Here is a 15,883-nt window from a genome sequence, read left to right as displayed (position 1 = left end):
TCCCATAGATCTTCAGTTACCTCTGTCTCAAAACGACAAACCTTGTTGTATGACTGCAAATTTTTTACCCTCTTTTCAATTGATTACTGCCCTTGATTTTGATTTGCTGTTTTGCTGGTTTTCAGAGTGTAACTTGGTTCCTTTGTTTCACTCTGCACACACAACTAAGCCAAGTGTTGCCGTATGTGCGACATTTTGGAATTACTGCCTCAATTCATCCGATATTGAAGCATGCAGCAGTCCACATCTGCTTGTCACACAAACATACATAATGCTCTGAAACTGTTTTCTTCACCTACGTTCCTTCTTAACCGAAGGGCTCTCCCTGGACAGTGTGAGCCGGTACTCGGCATACTGGGAGCAGGCCCGTACCCTGTATGCCCCGTTCGAGTGTGCCGTCACCATGAAGAGCGGCAATGCCGACGTGTACGAGAATGAGATCCCCGGAGGCCAGTACACGAACCTGCAGTTCCAGGCATTCAGCCTGGGACTTGGCGAGCACTTCGAGAGCATTAAGAAGGCCTACCGTGATGCCAATATGCTGCTCGGCGACATCATCAAGGTACACATGAACTTTTAAAAGCTTCTGAGCTATGGACACTGTTGCTGCTTTCAGTCACTGATTCACACGATTTGCGCAGTTTATGTTTTATGATGGACAACATAAAAAATTTCCTATTTAGATCATGCAGTTTGGATCACATGCTTCCTGGTGGTACATTCGAATTTTTTTTAAGGACAGTCTTCTTTAGCGACTTCGGATCGATTGACGGTTCGTGGGATCTGGGTACCTGGCTGCCCGTTTCCTACCACTTTCGTCAAAATAAGGCGATCTGAGGCAATCTAGTGCTCTTAGGACATCGAAGAAGTCATCAAAATGAAGCTTGAGATGCAAAAGACATACCAAGTTAGTGTAGAGCTATGTACGGAGCAGTAATAATGCATAATTAGTGCAAGAAGGCCGAAATGGGACCCAGATGTGCTCATTCAAACCGTGCGCACCTAAACTGAGTCCAGAAGTGTGGCTTTCCTAACTGAAGAATATGGGCCAATCCCAGAGGTAGTGAGGTTTAAAATGTGGGCCGATCCCAAAATTAATGGAAGTGTATACAACAAACCACATGGCACACTAATGCACCCAAGAAGACCTTGTCTTTTTTGGGTGTCAGTCGCCATTTACTTGACCTTTTTTCTTTTTTCTGAGGGTAATGATGAGGCTCTGTTGTACACAGCCCTCTTACATTTGGAAAGATCACAAGTACTTGCTTTGTACGCTTAATTAAAGCATCGCTTCACAGTGTGCAGTGTGTAACCATGTTGGGCTCTTTTAGCCTTAGAGGTGACGGCTTATAAAGGTAAGAGTAGACAGTATAACGGGCTACTATCTGCTGCTGTGCATGACTGCTTCTATATGCTGTATGGGGAAGAGACGTCTACATTAAGAGCCTTGCCCCCTTCTCTTATCATTTCAGGTGACACCCTCCTCAAAAGTTGTCGGCGACCTGGCTCAGTTCATGGTGCAAAACCACCTCAGCAGCCAGGACGTGCTGGATCGTGCTGAGGAACTGAGCTTTCCAAGCTCAGTGGTGGAGTTCATGCAGGGCCACATTGGCGAGCCCTACGGCGGCTTCCCGGAGCCACTTCGTAGCAAGGCCAGTTACCTCATTTGTTTTAAACTGACCTGTTTTTCATGAGACTTAAGGGCTTCTTGAATAGAGTGTTGAGACGTTTGTCAATTCATGCCACGAAACAACATATGGCAAATCAAATTTTTAGCTTTGGGCTATAGTCGAGTGGATGATAATTTCCCTCTCATGAACAACATGTACTTAGAAAGGAATGCCACTTTTTGTGTAGCTAAGCAACATCACATAGTTGCAGATGCTACATACAGCAACCACGGCCCAAGGTCATAGAAAGAAAATATGCATGCAGATATACTTGTAGATGAGTTTTTCTGTATTACCAGCCGTCTCTGCCTAATCTGATGCATCTGTTTGCATCTGTTCGCCGAAGACGAACAAGATACAAATTTTAAGAGCGGTAGAAGACATCTTCAAAATTTGTTTTCTTGCTTAACACAAAAAATTTATCAGGTAGAGCTTCCTCAGTTTGGAAAGAATACAATGCGCCATCACAGGTGCTATATAGCATATTTTTACTAGGACCGCCTCAACGTTGAATCGATGGCTAAACATAGGCCAAAAATTACTTTTTTTGCATATTTATCTGCTCTTGTATGCTCTGCGCAATATACCTGCCCAAAAAACATTTTTCACGTAAGTACAGTTCCTGGATACTTAGCTTGTGTAAAGCTTGTGTTTCTGTATGAAGCCATCTTTTTTCAGTCTCCTGAGAAAATGAAGTGTTGATTTTTTTATCAGTGAAAATCTGTTTTTGGCAACACCTTTTATGGTGCATATTTTCGTGCCTGTACAAGAAAGTTCAGGTGGTCCTGGAGCTGGTGAAAAATTGTTTTCTGCAAAAGTATTTCATGAAAATTAATTACTTTTCGTGTTCAACACAAGTGTCTAAAATTTTTAGGAAGAAGTCGTAGATGCTCGAGCGCCAAGGTTGGTGTACTTGGCGTAGAATAATACATAAACGATGATCACTAGCAAGCGTCATTTTTTTACTTTAAGAGGATGCTTTACCTTGGGAGCTCCTATCTAAATACATAGGAATGGAGAAATAATTTTTCTCTGCATCTAATGCGCCAATCTGGATGCATTTAAAAGCAAAAGTTTAAATATGCTGACTGTAGTTAGCAGACTTATTTATTTAGGCCATCAATTCTTTCACAACAGTTCTTGAAAATCACAAAATTAAAGAAGAAAAACTGAAGAATGATGTTTACAACTCTGTAGCTCAGCAATAAAATATTGCAGTTCTGCAAGTGCACCTATTGATGGTGGTTGCCCACCAAAAGTTGACATTGATGTAATACAGTAGACTTCCCGTTAATCTGACTCTGGTTAATTCGATCCCGACCAACGGTCTCAACCGGCGGCCATGCTTCCATTATTTCGATCCTAAAATTGGCCTTCACAAAATAATTAGAACTTGACCTGTCTACACGCATGTATTTGACCCCTATGGTGGCTATTCCCAACAGCGACCCCTTTAGTGGCAGTGTCAGTGTTCGTGGAGCTTAGGGGATTGTGAATGCGTTGAACACACATTTCCCATCAAAAAAGGCTATTTTGGGCCTGCCTTAGGAAGATTTTCAAGCAATAACCGGCACTCACAATGTTTGATACAGTATTTATCAGATTCCAAGGTGTGACGTTTTTTTTTTTGCAAGAAAATTGAGCTGGAAATTGCCTGCGCGATACATTCGCACATGTAACAAAAACTGCCTTCACAGTGTGTGTGTATGCTTTACCCCATAACTTAGATTAACTGTGGCGAAGCTGACATCAAAATCGTGCGGCGAAGCTGACTTTAAAAAACCCGCCACGATTGTGCAACACATATTTGACCTTTGATTATATTTCTCGCTAAAAGATTGGGTTCGCGTTAGATTTATACTTTGCTTAGGAGCTTAACGTTATTACTGTGTTAGTTTACTATTTTGTACACATAGAAAGTGAGCGTGCATATTATTTGTGGGCTTGTTAGGACAAATACTACCAAATGAATCAGTGATGTGTTTTGGCGTTTTTTCTGCATCTTGTTTAATTCGAACCACCAGATTATTAATCAGTTTTGTTGGTCCCATCAGGGTCGAATTAACAGAAGTCGACTGTGCACCGCTCTAACATTTTAGTAGAACTTTTGCAAAACCCTCGTAAGCATTGCATCAAATTCACATAAGCTGTAAAGTCATATATATATAATTGGCCGCTTTAGATGCTATAGCAGAGGCAGTTTACAGAAATGGGATTATCTGTTTTTGATGCGTAGTTACAGATCTGCAAACATGGTGCTCGATTTTTTATAAGCCTACTTCTGGCAATCTTTTTGAAAAATGCAAGGCTTTAAATCAATATTTTGATTCATACTGTCGGTAGAATTCAGACGTCTCTCTCAAATGCAACACATTTCATTGAAATCAGTTCAGCAGTTCTATAATGAGTGCATTTCTGTGTTTCACATCTATTTAAATTGGTAAAATCCAAGTTGCTCAGAGGCAAAGCTTGCTCTTAATTAAGTTCCTGATGCAATGCAGTCACATTTAAAAAAAAAAAGAAAATAGCATATCTAAGCAATTCTTTTTTTTTTCTCTCTCCCACATTCAACAGATCCTGAAGGACATGGCTCGCATCAGTGGCCGCCCTGGCCAAAGCTTGCCTCCGCTCGACCTTGGTGCACTGAAGCAGAAGCTGGTCGACAAGTTTGGGCCCAGGATTCGCGAAACGGACGTGATGAGCGCTGCCATGTACCCTAAGGTGTGCGACGACTTCCTCAACTTCCGCCAAACATTCGGCCCTGTCGACCTCCTCGACACGCGCGTCTTCCTTGTCGGACCCCGTGTGGGGGACAACTTTGAGGTGAGTGAACACCTTAAAAGTGGAATTGGCAAAACAATGCCTCTACAGATCAGGGGGCTCTCTTTTCTTTTTTGTTGTTGTTGTTGTTTAATTTGGGAAATTAGCTGCAAGACGTATGTAGTAAAAATGAACAAAAATGACATCAAAGAAACGCATGCAGCCCCATGGGATGCAGGTGTTGCAACAATGAGTTTATGCGTTTGTTGTCTCTTATCTGACACACCCATTTTTCCAGAAGGTGCCGATAACCTTTGTACATTGTGGCTTTGCCTCCTCAGATAAGCATGAAAATAGAGTACAGGTGGGAGGCCCCTCAATCCTAAAGTAATACAGTGAAATCTGGATAATTCAAAATCTCTTAATTTGAGTTGACGGATAAACCGAACTGCTTTGTTGGTAACGCCAGGGTCCTCTGTATTTGAATAGAAAAATCCCCCGCGAATTAAAGCTCTAAAAACCATGCGACGACCACATATGAGCGCAGTCAGGAGAAACGTGTGCAGCACTCTTGCCTATATTTCATGAACAAGTTATCATACCTGAACCTTATCGCTATATGACGTCAGCAACAAATTTTGTTCTCTGGCATCTTGAGACCATGTTTAGTATCAAATTAAATACTACCTTACAAGTGAGTGTTTCCCAGGCTTCATACTTGCAAAGTGTCACCCTTTTACGTGCAAGAAACAAACAGTAGAGTTTCTACAACTTCTGAAATACTATGTGTCACTACGTTCCTAAGGTGCCTCTAAGAAAGGTATTTTTCTGCAGTTTGCTCACAAAGAAAAACATTGACAAATCAGTTCTGCAGAATCCCGCAAGGTGGAAGAAATGTCATGAAAGGGAATGCCATTTGGGTGGATAACAATTTTCCATTTGAAAGCAGTGCATTGTATCACAGTGGGTGCAGTTTCAGGGAAGCAGCTATCCATTATTCCATTGGCTTGTCATTGTCAAACCATATGCAACATACATCTGTCATGGACATGTCCCAGCCTATCTGCACTGCGAAAAATATGCCTTGCTGGGCTACAGAGCTCAGTCGTTAAATGACTGGATCCTTACTGGAGGGACCCCTGCCCACTGGAAAGCCATATATGGCAGCTTGCTGTTATACCTATCAAAGAGCGAACCAATCTACCTTATCTAGGCACCTCACCGGAAGCACTACAGGGAATTTTTTTTTATTATTAACATTTTCCTCTCTCATTCTGTTTCTGGGTTTGCTAACAGAGCCTTTCACTCTTATGTGGCTTCACTTTCTTAAGCTTGCGCTAGGTATTTGTAATCTAGTTGTGTTTCATCGAGGCAGGAAACAACAAGAAATTTTTTCAGCCTATGAGGTTAGCCGGTTAAGTGCAATCTGAGGTGCGTTTTACTTTTGAACTCATTTCTTTATGTTCTTAACCTCATATCACAGGTAACGATAGAGAAAGGCAAGACACTGCACATCAAGACCCTGGCCGTGGCCGCCGATGTCACACCCACTGGCGAGCGCGAGGTATTCTTTGAGCTAAACGGCCAACTGCGATCTGTCTTTGTCAAGGACAACAGCATGAGTGAGGTAAGTGATTAGTGCTTACAAAGAAAGTGCTTCTAAATTGCTTGCTCAACAATTTCAACCATTGTTATGTTGTATGCTGGCCACCTGTGTTAATTAAGGAAAAATTCAAATAAACTTTGAGTCTTAACAAACATTTAAGTTAACCATATCTATCTTAACATGCACAATTGGCTTCACTTTTAGCCATTAATATTGTGTTTAGTCATTTGTGGATACAGTGTCATCCTTGTAGCAATGCTGGCTGCCACTGTGTCATACATCACACATGGTTTTATAATTAAATTTGTATTATCTAACCTGTGACTTCTTTCACCACGGAATACTCACAGACACCTGCACAAACCAGAGCTGTTCAAATGCTTACGCTGTTCTAAAGTGCTATACCAACTTGGGTAAAAGCAAAAGGGAAAAAAAAAAGTTCTGCTGAAGCACTCTTATGTGAAGAAAAGTATTTTACACTTTGATAATAGTTATCATGCATCCAACAAACCCAATCTTTAATTTTGACATAAACATTTGGTGGAGAACTACCACACAACATACACTGCCATTTGGTGGAGTAGAACAAGAGCCATTTCAGTGTTCTGAGAACTTCGTTAAGATGATGTTGATGATCGATAGCTCCATGTTCTAAAACTGCAATGCACTGGTGGGCTATCAGGGACAGCTTAACGGAAGGCTTGGGAATGATTTGTGTAATCCAAGGTTCTTAACTACACAGCCAGAACTGTTGCAAAAAGGGTCACCAGTGCAAAAGAAAGTGTACAAACAAGGAGCTGTACACACACACTCACAAATACAGAGATGCACACATACAAATACGCGCACAGGTGCTGTCTGGCTTGTTGTACCAACTAGTCCAAGTTTTAATCTTGTTCAACAAATGCTTGCTCTTTCATTGTCACTTATTTGAAATGCCATGACATCACGCTCAGCTACAGATTCTGGGGTTTTACAAGCCAAAACCACAGTATGATTATGAGGCATGCCATAGTTGCGGAGTCAGGATTAATTTTGACCACCTGGAGTTCTTTAGCGTGCACCCATTGAACGGTACACAGGTGTTTTTTGCATTTTGCCCCCATCGAAATGTGCCCACCGCAGCCGGGATTTGATCCCGCGCCCTCGGGCTTGGGATCAGCGCAACACCAAAGTCACTACACTACCACAGCGGGTATCCTACAGAATATTTCAGCCAACATAGCAGGTACTTTAATCAAAAGTCGGTAACTTGGTGGTAACTGTAAAGAGTGATAGTTTCAAGTTGGACATTCTGACTATCATCTGCAGATCTACTCATTGCATCCTCTTTCACGGTCTCGCAGGACATTGTGGCACAGCCCAAGGCAGACAAGGACGTCAAGGGCAGCGTGGGCGCCCCCATGCCGGGCACTGTGGTCGACATCAAGGTCAAAGAGGGCCAGCAGATCAACAAGGGTGATGCGCTGGTCGTGCTGAGTGCCATGAAGATGGAGATGGTGGTGCAGGCACCTGTGGCCGGCAAGGTGAAGAAGATCTACATCACCAAGGACATGAAACTCCAGGGCGATGACCTCCTGCTTGAGATCGAGGAGGCCTCGTGATCTTGCTCGGCAGGTCACATGGAAAGAAGCCCTTTTATTTCTCAAGGCCCATGTTTTTACTTCGAGTGACATTAATGAGGAATTGTTTATCCAAGCCAACATTCCGATTGGCTAGGCACTCGTCGTCAAGAAGGCTACACGTGAGTGATGGCTGGGTATGGCTTCTAGGGGAGAACCAGCCTGACAGTTCTGTCTGTGGTACCCTTCCATCGTTGTTCATTCATGCCATGTTCATTCCTTCTTTCCTTCTGCTCCAATAGACAGGATACCGGTGACGAAGGCATGCGTTTCTGGAATGACACTTTTTGATGGCTTGGCTTCAAGTGGTGCTTGCAGCTTTTTAGATCATTCAACAGGTGTGCTGTCACATATCAACCAAAGCGCACTAGTCTTCTAAAGCAATGCAGATGCTCATCGTACACTATCAAGGTAAAGCAGAGCTAACTTTCAAGTCCTCTTGGCCTGTCCTTAGGTTAGCCTAAATTGTTTACTCATACAGAGGAGCTTGCTTTTAACCTTTTGTTGTCCATTGAGCTTACCTGCTGAGTGCACGCACGTTTGCATAGCAGCAAGCTCGTTTTTATTTTGATGTTTGCCTGCCACCAGGAAAGTGATGTTGGCAAATGTTCAACTAGTTGACGAATGTCCCGTCCTTGATTTAGTGTTCGCCAGATATAACATTTGGCAAGATGAAGGTGTACACCAGAGCGCGCTATGCTTTAGCCTATAAGCCACTCTTGTTGTGACATCCGACTCGGTTATCACCTGTATCAACAGAAATACTATTTCCTGTAGGCATTATTTTTGTGTATATAGCCTTACAATTTCTGCCTTCTGAGAGTGTCTGATTGTTATTCAGCACGAAAATTATTGGCAATTTGTACCACTTTTTATAGTATGCAGTTTTTTTTTTCTTTTTATGTACAGTGTTCAAGAAACCTGAGAGTAATTTTTGCAGGTTCTTCATGTCAGTCTGTTTTGGAGATGTTTTCTTGTCAAGGACCCTTTACAGTTGGACAAGTACCTTGAACATTCTGAAAAATCTCATGTTCTTAATGCAAGCTAGAGCATCGCAGAGCATTCTTTCTCTTTTTTTTTTTGCTCATATTCGTGTGTTGTGTGATTGCTGTACAAGCATCACTTCAGCACGCAGTTCTCCACTTTCCCTAAGAACTTAATTCAACAGCCTTAGCCACTGCCTCAGTGATCCATTTGTGAGAGAGTACAGTATAGGAGTGCAGTTTTTCAAAGCGCTCGCGTTGTTTGATAAATAGTCAGGAATGCGTGATAACGTGGTCTTTCAGAGAGAGTCTTCCAAGAAGGTACATAGAGAGATAGTTCCACACGTGTCTATTTTTCATAAGTCTTTATTTTGCTTGGTCTTCATGTGCTCTTGCTGTATATAATCACAATAAATAAACGTCCAAACACACTGCGTGCTGTGCTCTCAATAATAAGTGAAATTTTCATTTGGCGCCAAGGACATACAGGTGAAAAGTTCTATTCTACGATTACACTTCATACAGGCAGTATAACAGTAGAGTGCCACACAAATTATTCACACAATATGGAAATGGGTTCAGCTTCACAAATACAATTGAAGCAAAGGACTGTAAAACTGCTGAAGCAGGCACCAACTTATTGCAATGCAAGCTACAACCTTGCGCATACAGTCTTTTTTAAGAAAACATAAGAAGACTAGTGTGTGTAGACTCAAGCATTGATTTGTAAAACATAACACAATGCCAAGCATGGATAAATGCAGTCAGTGTGATCTTGCGACCTGCGCAGACACTGGGTTGACCCTATCAAAAGTGTCAAAAATACTATGGCTCAGACGTCAACATTTTTAAACAGCAAGCATTGGTACCCTTGAAACTTGCTTTGCAAAACAGTGTCACCGAGACATCTAGGAATGTTTGCAACAGCCAACTTTCCGACAAATGTACAGTTGGGCACAAAAGTTTACAGGAAATGGGTTCTACGGCAAACGTGAGCTTCTGCATGGCACTTGTAATTTAACGGAATCTGAAAAAACTACTGCAGAGTGAAACATTGAATTCAATGTTATGTGCCGAGGCTCCACAGGAATTTTTTTTATTGCAAATCTTGTGGCCCATAAGCTTTTGTGGCCAAACGTAGAGTATGGTCGAGTTTTAATAGGAACGCTTAAATCATATTAAAGTGGACATAAGAGCAACAGTTCAACTTTATCAGGAAGAAAAGAACAGTGATACGAAGTGTCACACATATATGGTGTCACACATACCGTATTTGCAAGAATATAAGGCGAGTTTCTTTCCAACATTTCCAGCCTCCGAATGCGCCTCGCATTTTATTCGGGTTCGTGACACGAATATGTAACGCAATTTTTAACCGATTTTCTTTAGCACTTGCTATGCCTCGTGCAAGAGTGTGCGTGCCGAGTGTTGCCACTGTGCATTTCGCCCAGTCTTTTTTTCTCCTGATTTAGAACGCTGTTAGTGACACATCAGTGTGGTTACACATATTATTCGCAACCTTGAGCAAGAGGATCTGTGCTGTTGTGAAGGCGCGTCAAGCAAGTGGTCTTCGAAGTCGCGTGGTGCATCACTGCACAGTGCGCGAAAGGCTTTGCCGTGTTTGATTGTGTCATAGGCGTTTCTGAAGTGTTGCCTGTCCAATAACATAGGTCGCATGGAAGACCAGGTCGTTCTCGCCGACAGTCACAAAGACGTCAGTATTGATGAGTAAATTGTGTATGCACTCGTCCTTTCACTTTACATTGTGACAACAGTCCACAGTAACAATGAATAAAGCTCTGTGGGCATCCGTTTTGTGTCGTTTCCTTCCACTTCACATTATGATCGTAACATATTCTGTTCTTTTTCTGAGAGACCGAAATTCCCTCTTGCGTTATATTCACGGTCGCGTTATTTACATGCAAATATGGTACATGGTGTCACACATATATAGTGTCACGCTATATGCACAGGCTGTGTGTCCACTCTCGATGAGTGAACACGCAAGCATGTCGCTGCACTCCACGGACCGGTAGTGCAGCAGCAAAGAGAACCTTGCTTTCAGTGTTGAATCGCTGTCGTGGGCATGCGAGCCGAGTGTTTGTGGACTGTACGTAAAAGGCCAGTGTTTTACCCGTTATAATTAACTTTTTAATTAACTGCCTCGGCGACGCCATTAAACATTTACGTCAGGCAAAAACAGTTTGGCCTCTCTGGTCATCCCCAGCAGTTAGCAAAAGGAAGCTGAATCCTCCCCTAAGGAAGAACAGCTTGCTGGTGTTAATGGGGTTCATTTGACTCTTATGGCTCCTACATGAAGCACCTGGCTTCGCAGACACAACCCTGTGTTCGTGCCACAGTGGCTAGTGTGCCCGAACAATGTAGTAGACGACACCAGCCACGCATCCATTGTGCCTGTACAGCTTTGCTTTAATATAAAGCTGCAGTGGCACTCTGTGGAGCGTGGCCATGTGCTCGCATGTTTACCGCAAGAGTAGATGAGCCTGCACAAATATAGTCTGCAGGCCTCCATGTTACATCTAGCTCTAATCAACAAGACCTGGCGTTTTCTTTTAAAGTGAACTGCACCATACATCTTTAGCACTTCGTATTTTTGCACGTTTTTGTATATTCTGCATTTCGCTTGCTAGACTAATATTCAGAGCAAGACTGTTCATCCCGGAAATGGACCCTACACATAAAAAGAATTGAGTTTAATAAAACACTTTACCCAGAAGCTTGTTTTCAATATTTCAGTCTCTGCATTGCACTACATGCTAAGGTGGAACCATGAGATACAGATGGGACGATTCAAATGCGAGCGCCAGTAAATGAAGATTTCAGTTGAAGTTAGGTGAAGTAACAGTGCACTCAATTTGGGGCCTCTGCAATATAAAATGTCATAGTATTGGCATTTGAACCGTCCCATAGATACTTTATTTGTCCACAAAACTACAAAAAGTTCTTGTAACTGTTCTAGGAAATTTCATTTGCCCACAATAATACAAAGGTTCTAATACTTTTTTTCCTCAGCACTCTACAACAAAGTTGCTTTGTACATAAATGAATGGAAGACAATCTGAGGATATGACAATGAAGCACATGTTTAAGGATACCTTAGAAAGAATGTAAAAAGAAAGCTTAAGCAACAGAGCACGCAAGAAAAAAGTAGTCCAAAACCTTTTTTTTACAAAATTACTGATCGTCGCTATGTTCACACAACAAGTACCTGCTAAATGCTACGAAACAGCTGTCCACAACACTAACCTAAAATACTGTTCAACTGAGCTCATGCTCTTTGTCCGTATTTCTACATACATGTCACTTAAAACTTGCTCTAGAAGCATGCGATGGAATGTTAAAACAGCCAATTCTGTGGAGACCTAGTGCAACCAATTGCACTTTTCGAATGGTCCCAACAAGCAAAATGAAGAGGTTTGCAATGAGGCCAAGCAGGAGATCAGAGATTAAGATCAGAATGAATGAGATAAAAATGCAAAGAGCCAGCGAAAGCACTCGGTGAAAGGGGGTCAAGCACATGAAATGTTCAGCACGGTTCGTTCGAAAGTGACTGTACACAAAGTTGGACACTTATCACTGTCTGACATACTACTTGAACTCATAGCAGAAGTCAAAATTAGGCGGTTCCTTAGGAATTGGAGGAGGGCTCTCCGGGATGTCCACACCTTCCGTGTCCATGAGTCTCAGTTTGATCTCCATACTAAGCAGAGTTTCTAAGTCATTTTTTGTTTCCTTGCTGACCATCTTCTTGCCTAACAAGGCATTGATGCCATCTGTCCAGTAGTCAAAGATCTTTTCATTTGATGCAACAAAGTTGAGTGGTTCCTGGTTCGAGTCTGGTATAAGAGAAAATGCCAGTGAAGCTGTCGACTTCGCCTTGCGGGTGTCTTTCATGTACGGACACTCGCGGCCAGTTGCCAGACTTCTGATCTCGATCACAGGCAGCTTGTGCGGCAGCTCTTCGAGGCTGGGCGTCGCGTTTTCCTCACAGTCGCCGTAGTGGAAGACTTTCTGGCTCGGTGACAGTCGGCAGTACCAGAACTTGTCCTTGATTCTGTGACCCTTTGCTGAGTACTTGGTGAACAGTGTGCCCTCACAGAGGAACTGCAGCCTCTGCTGCTGGATGAGGTCCATTATCTCCGGCGTGACCTGTTCTCGTAGTTCGATAATGGGCTTGGCCTGGCTCTCCCACTCCTCTCTCGTAGACTGCTCCTGCTGCCACAGGTTCATGATCTCCGAGTAGGTCAGTGTTGCGAGCTTACTACGAAACTTGTCGAGACTCATGAGAGGCGGCTCTGTGGCCAGGGCACGGCTGATCTGTTCCTGGACCACACTAAAGACCTTGACGAAGTCTTCGGTCGTCGCTCTCATCTCTTTCCAAGTCTTGTTTAAGAGCATGATGCCAATGCAAAAGAACTCTTCAAATGGATGGTCGTGTGTAAAGAACATTGGGTAGTAAGTCTTTCCCTGCTCCGTAGGGGGCTCACCAACCTTGAGGATTTCAGTCAGAAGCCGGGTCAGTCGAATGCTGCTGCGGCCAAAAGGACACTCGTGCTCATCAGCCCTGCATGAGTTCTCGAGAACAAACTTAGTGTAACTTTCTGTGTGGTTTCTGGCAAAGTAGACCATGTTGTCCAATGCCAATATTCCAGGTGGTTCACTAAAGTCCTCAATAGGGTTGGTATGGTTTTGGAAACCCAGCTTCTTGTAGTCTTTTGCATAGCCACCGCCTTTCCGGCCACCACTTGTAGTGCTACAGGTACCGTCAGCTTCAACGTCGAATGCAATGCGTCGTAGTTCGAGGATTCGCTCACGAGCCTCGGCATCATTTGGGTCAACACCAACACGCCGTTCCTCCAGCAGGTTGAGCAACAGTGTTTGAAGAACATAAAGCTGGTGAGCCATTTCAGTGCCAACATGCTGTTGCGAACGTTGAAGGACAGCTGTAACAATGACGTTGCGGATGTGCCGCGAAGACAGGGTCGCTGCTAGAGTCTTGCGCTTTGTGGTGCTCTCAGCCTTGAGGAAGAGTGCGTTGATCAGTGCCACAGCTGACTGCTGTATTTCAACTGCTGATGACTGCATGTGCATGATAAGATTCGGTAATGTGACCTCTTGGTCTACCATGGCATAGCGACCGGTGCCGTTCAAGACAAGAGATTCCAGTATGGAGAGAGAGGCCTGTAACGTCCTTGTGTCCTGAGTTGTGTTGACATTCACCTGTAGAGAGAAAACACATGCTATGTTTCTTTTTCATTGCTACTACAACTGGCAATAATGCAATGACATTGTATTTGTGAAAAAGTCATTACTAACACGCCAAGGGGAAGTTTTTGAAAATCGTGCTGTATTTTCGCAGTTAAGACGACACACACTGTAGCCTTGGTCGTTTTTTCACTTAATATCGTCTGCACTGTGAAAATATAGCTAGAGCTGTAGCTTTTCACTACAGCACAACAGATAAACGTGCACAATTCGAACGATAGTTTGTCGACAAACACGCTCCTACCTCAGTTCATAACGTAATAATCGCGAGGCATTTTTTAATGGCTAACGCACAAGTGAATTATGCTAAAGCTCACTTCCCGCAACCTCACTAATTTTAGTTCCGGTATGACATAAAAAACACGCGCACACGCAAGAACGCGCTGGCTCCGAGAAAAGGTAACAAAACAAAACAAAACAATGCCTCGGCTCGCGCAGTATGGCACGCGAAGCATGGCAGACAACCGCGTCTGTGGCTGAACGATAAGGAAAGCGGTCAACGACGAACGGCGCGCTCAGTACCTGATTGGCGACGCGGCCAACAAACTTTGGCTCCAAGATGTCCCAGAAGACGATGCCGTGATCCATAAGTTCCACGAACGACTGCAAAGTCAGCGCCAAGTGGTCGCCCGTGTAGGTACCCGCTTCGACCATGTTGATGAGCAACTGGTGTCCCTGCTTGTTTATGAACTCGAGCGCGAACGTGTAGTCCGATGAAAGCCTCTGCAGACGCTCCAGAGCCGCCCGCATGTCATCCGGCTTGTTAGAGTGCAGCTTGTCGAGGATGTCCTGCGCCGTCTTGGCGGGGCTGTGCGTCAGTCGCAGGACGTAGCCGTTCTTGATGTCGTTTCGGTTCTTCTCGGTGATGTAGGAGCGAGCATTGTCCGAGAACTGGAGCGAGTACTGCTCAGGTTCGGCAAGTGCCCAGGTGTTGCACAGGTCCTGGATGATTGCCGTGAGCGGTAGCTGCTGGTCGAACGTGATGAGTTGCGGCACTTGTTCGTCCATCTCGACGGCGATTTTGACGACGTGCGCGTCCTTTATGGCGGACATCGTGCCGGGCGTTGACTGGCGGGCGCCTTTCATGGCGGGCTTGGGGTAGCGGCCGGTAGCCGCGCTTACGCAGCGCGAAAACGCGTGCTCTTTACGCTGTTAGCTGGGCGGATGTCGGCTTGCCGCCGCCGCCGCCGCTCCCACATCAACAGCTCTCGACACTTCGCTGGCTCGCTGGCGTCAACACCGGAGATCGGAGGGCGGAGCGGCATCGGAGCGGGCCAGTAACGGATTTCGTTGGCTTCGAACTTCGGATGAGTACAGCAAAGGAGGCATTGGTACAGCAGAAACGGAACCAAAACTAAAAGTTTGTCGCGCACCTCTTGCTTTGAGTAGCCGCGGTTTGCTTCCATTATTTCCACGGTCAGTTAGGTCAGCAACGCTCAGTCGCGTGTCTGGCTTCATGCTGTGTAGCTGGACGCATGGTGCACTTTCGAGTGCGTGAGGGGAGCTATATACGTCGAGGTTACGCTTACGAAAGCACTGAACGCATACGCGTATGCTTGTAATTCGGGAGAGGGGGGGGGGGGGGGGGGAGAGTCCCAGAACTCAACCACTTTACAGATAACCTAAATATTTCACAATCCCCTTTTCTTCCTACTCAAACCTGTGATAAAGAAAAATGTTTCGGTGCTGCACTAAGATTTAAAGAAAAAAAGAAAAAAAAGAAAGAAAGAACATGATGATCGATTAATTTGTTTGGAGTTTGCTGTTTAAGTTTGTGCCAAGTAGGGTCTACGAAGTAAGGCCAATTCTCTTTCACTATATACTACAACATCAACTATACGAAACAAATGTAAATTGGCTCTCTGTGAATTGTGTCATATGTGAGCACTGCATTGAATTCCATTCTCCATACACAGTCCACGCGCATCAGACTATGTGAGGAATGTGATATATTAT

General features: G+C 44.0%; 2 protein-coding genes across 4 annotated transcripts in view; one reads left to right on the top strand and one right to left on the bottom strand.

The window, feature by feature from the left end:
* Positions 1-9,075, top strand: part of LOC119457448 (pyruvate carboxylase, mitochondrial) — a 48,088-nt gene extending 39,013 nt beyond the window's left edge. For all 3 annotated transcript variants that reach the window (XM_037719004.2, XM_049670091.1, XM_037719005.2), the window contains 5 exons: positions 318-562; positions 1,473-1,652; positions 4,245-4,493; positions 5,914-6,057; positions 7,383-9,075. In XM_037719004.2, coding sequence (XP_037574932.1) covers positions 318-562; positions 1,473-1,652; positions 4,245-4,493; positions 5,914-6,057; positions 7,383-7,640 — 1,076 coding nt within the window. In that variant the 3' untranslated portion in view covers positions 7,641-9,075. The remainder of the gene's footprint in view (positions 1-317; positions 563-1,472; positions 1,653-4,244; positions 4,494-5,913; positions 6,058-7,382) is intronic.
* LOC119457452 (engulfment and cell motility protein 1) lies at positions 8,992-15,390 on the bottom strand. Its single transcript, XM_037719015.2, has 2 exons — positions 14,450-15,390; positions 8,992-13,882 (listed from the first exon to the last, which is right to left on the bottom strand). The coding sequence occupies exons 1-2, from the start codon at positions 15,011-15,013 to the stop codon at positions 12,251-12,253; spliced, it is 2,196 nt and encodes a 731-aa protein (XP_037574943.1). The 5' UTR covers positions 15,014-15,390; the 3' UTR covers positions 8,992-12,250.
* Positions 15,391-15,883: the final 493 nt, after the last annotated feature.

Source organism: Dermacentor silvarum, chromosome 7, assembly GCF_013339745.2.
Source record: "Dermacentor silvarum isolate Dsil-2018 chromosome 7, BIME_Dsil_1.4, whole genome shotgun sequence".
Classification (NCBI taxonomy): domain Eukaryota; kingdom Metazoa; phylum Arthropoda; class Arachnida; order Ixodida; family Ixodidae; genus Dermacentor; species Dermacentor silvarum.
Note: the sequence above shows the minus strand (reverse complement) of the source record. Positions and strands in the feature narration are given on the sequence as shown.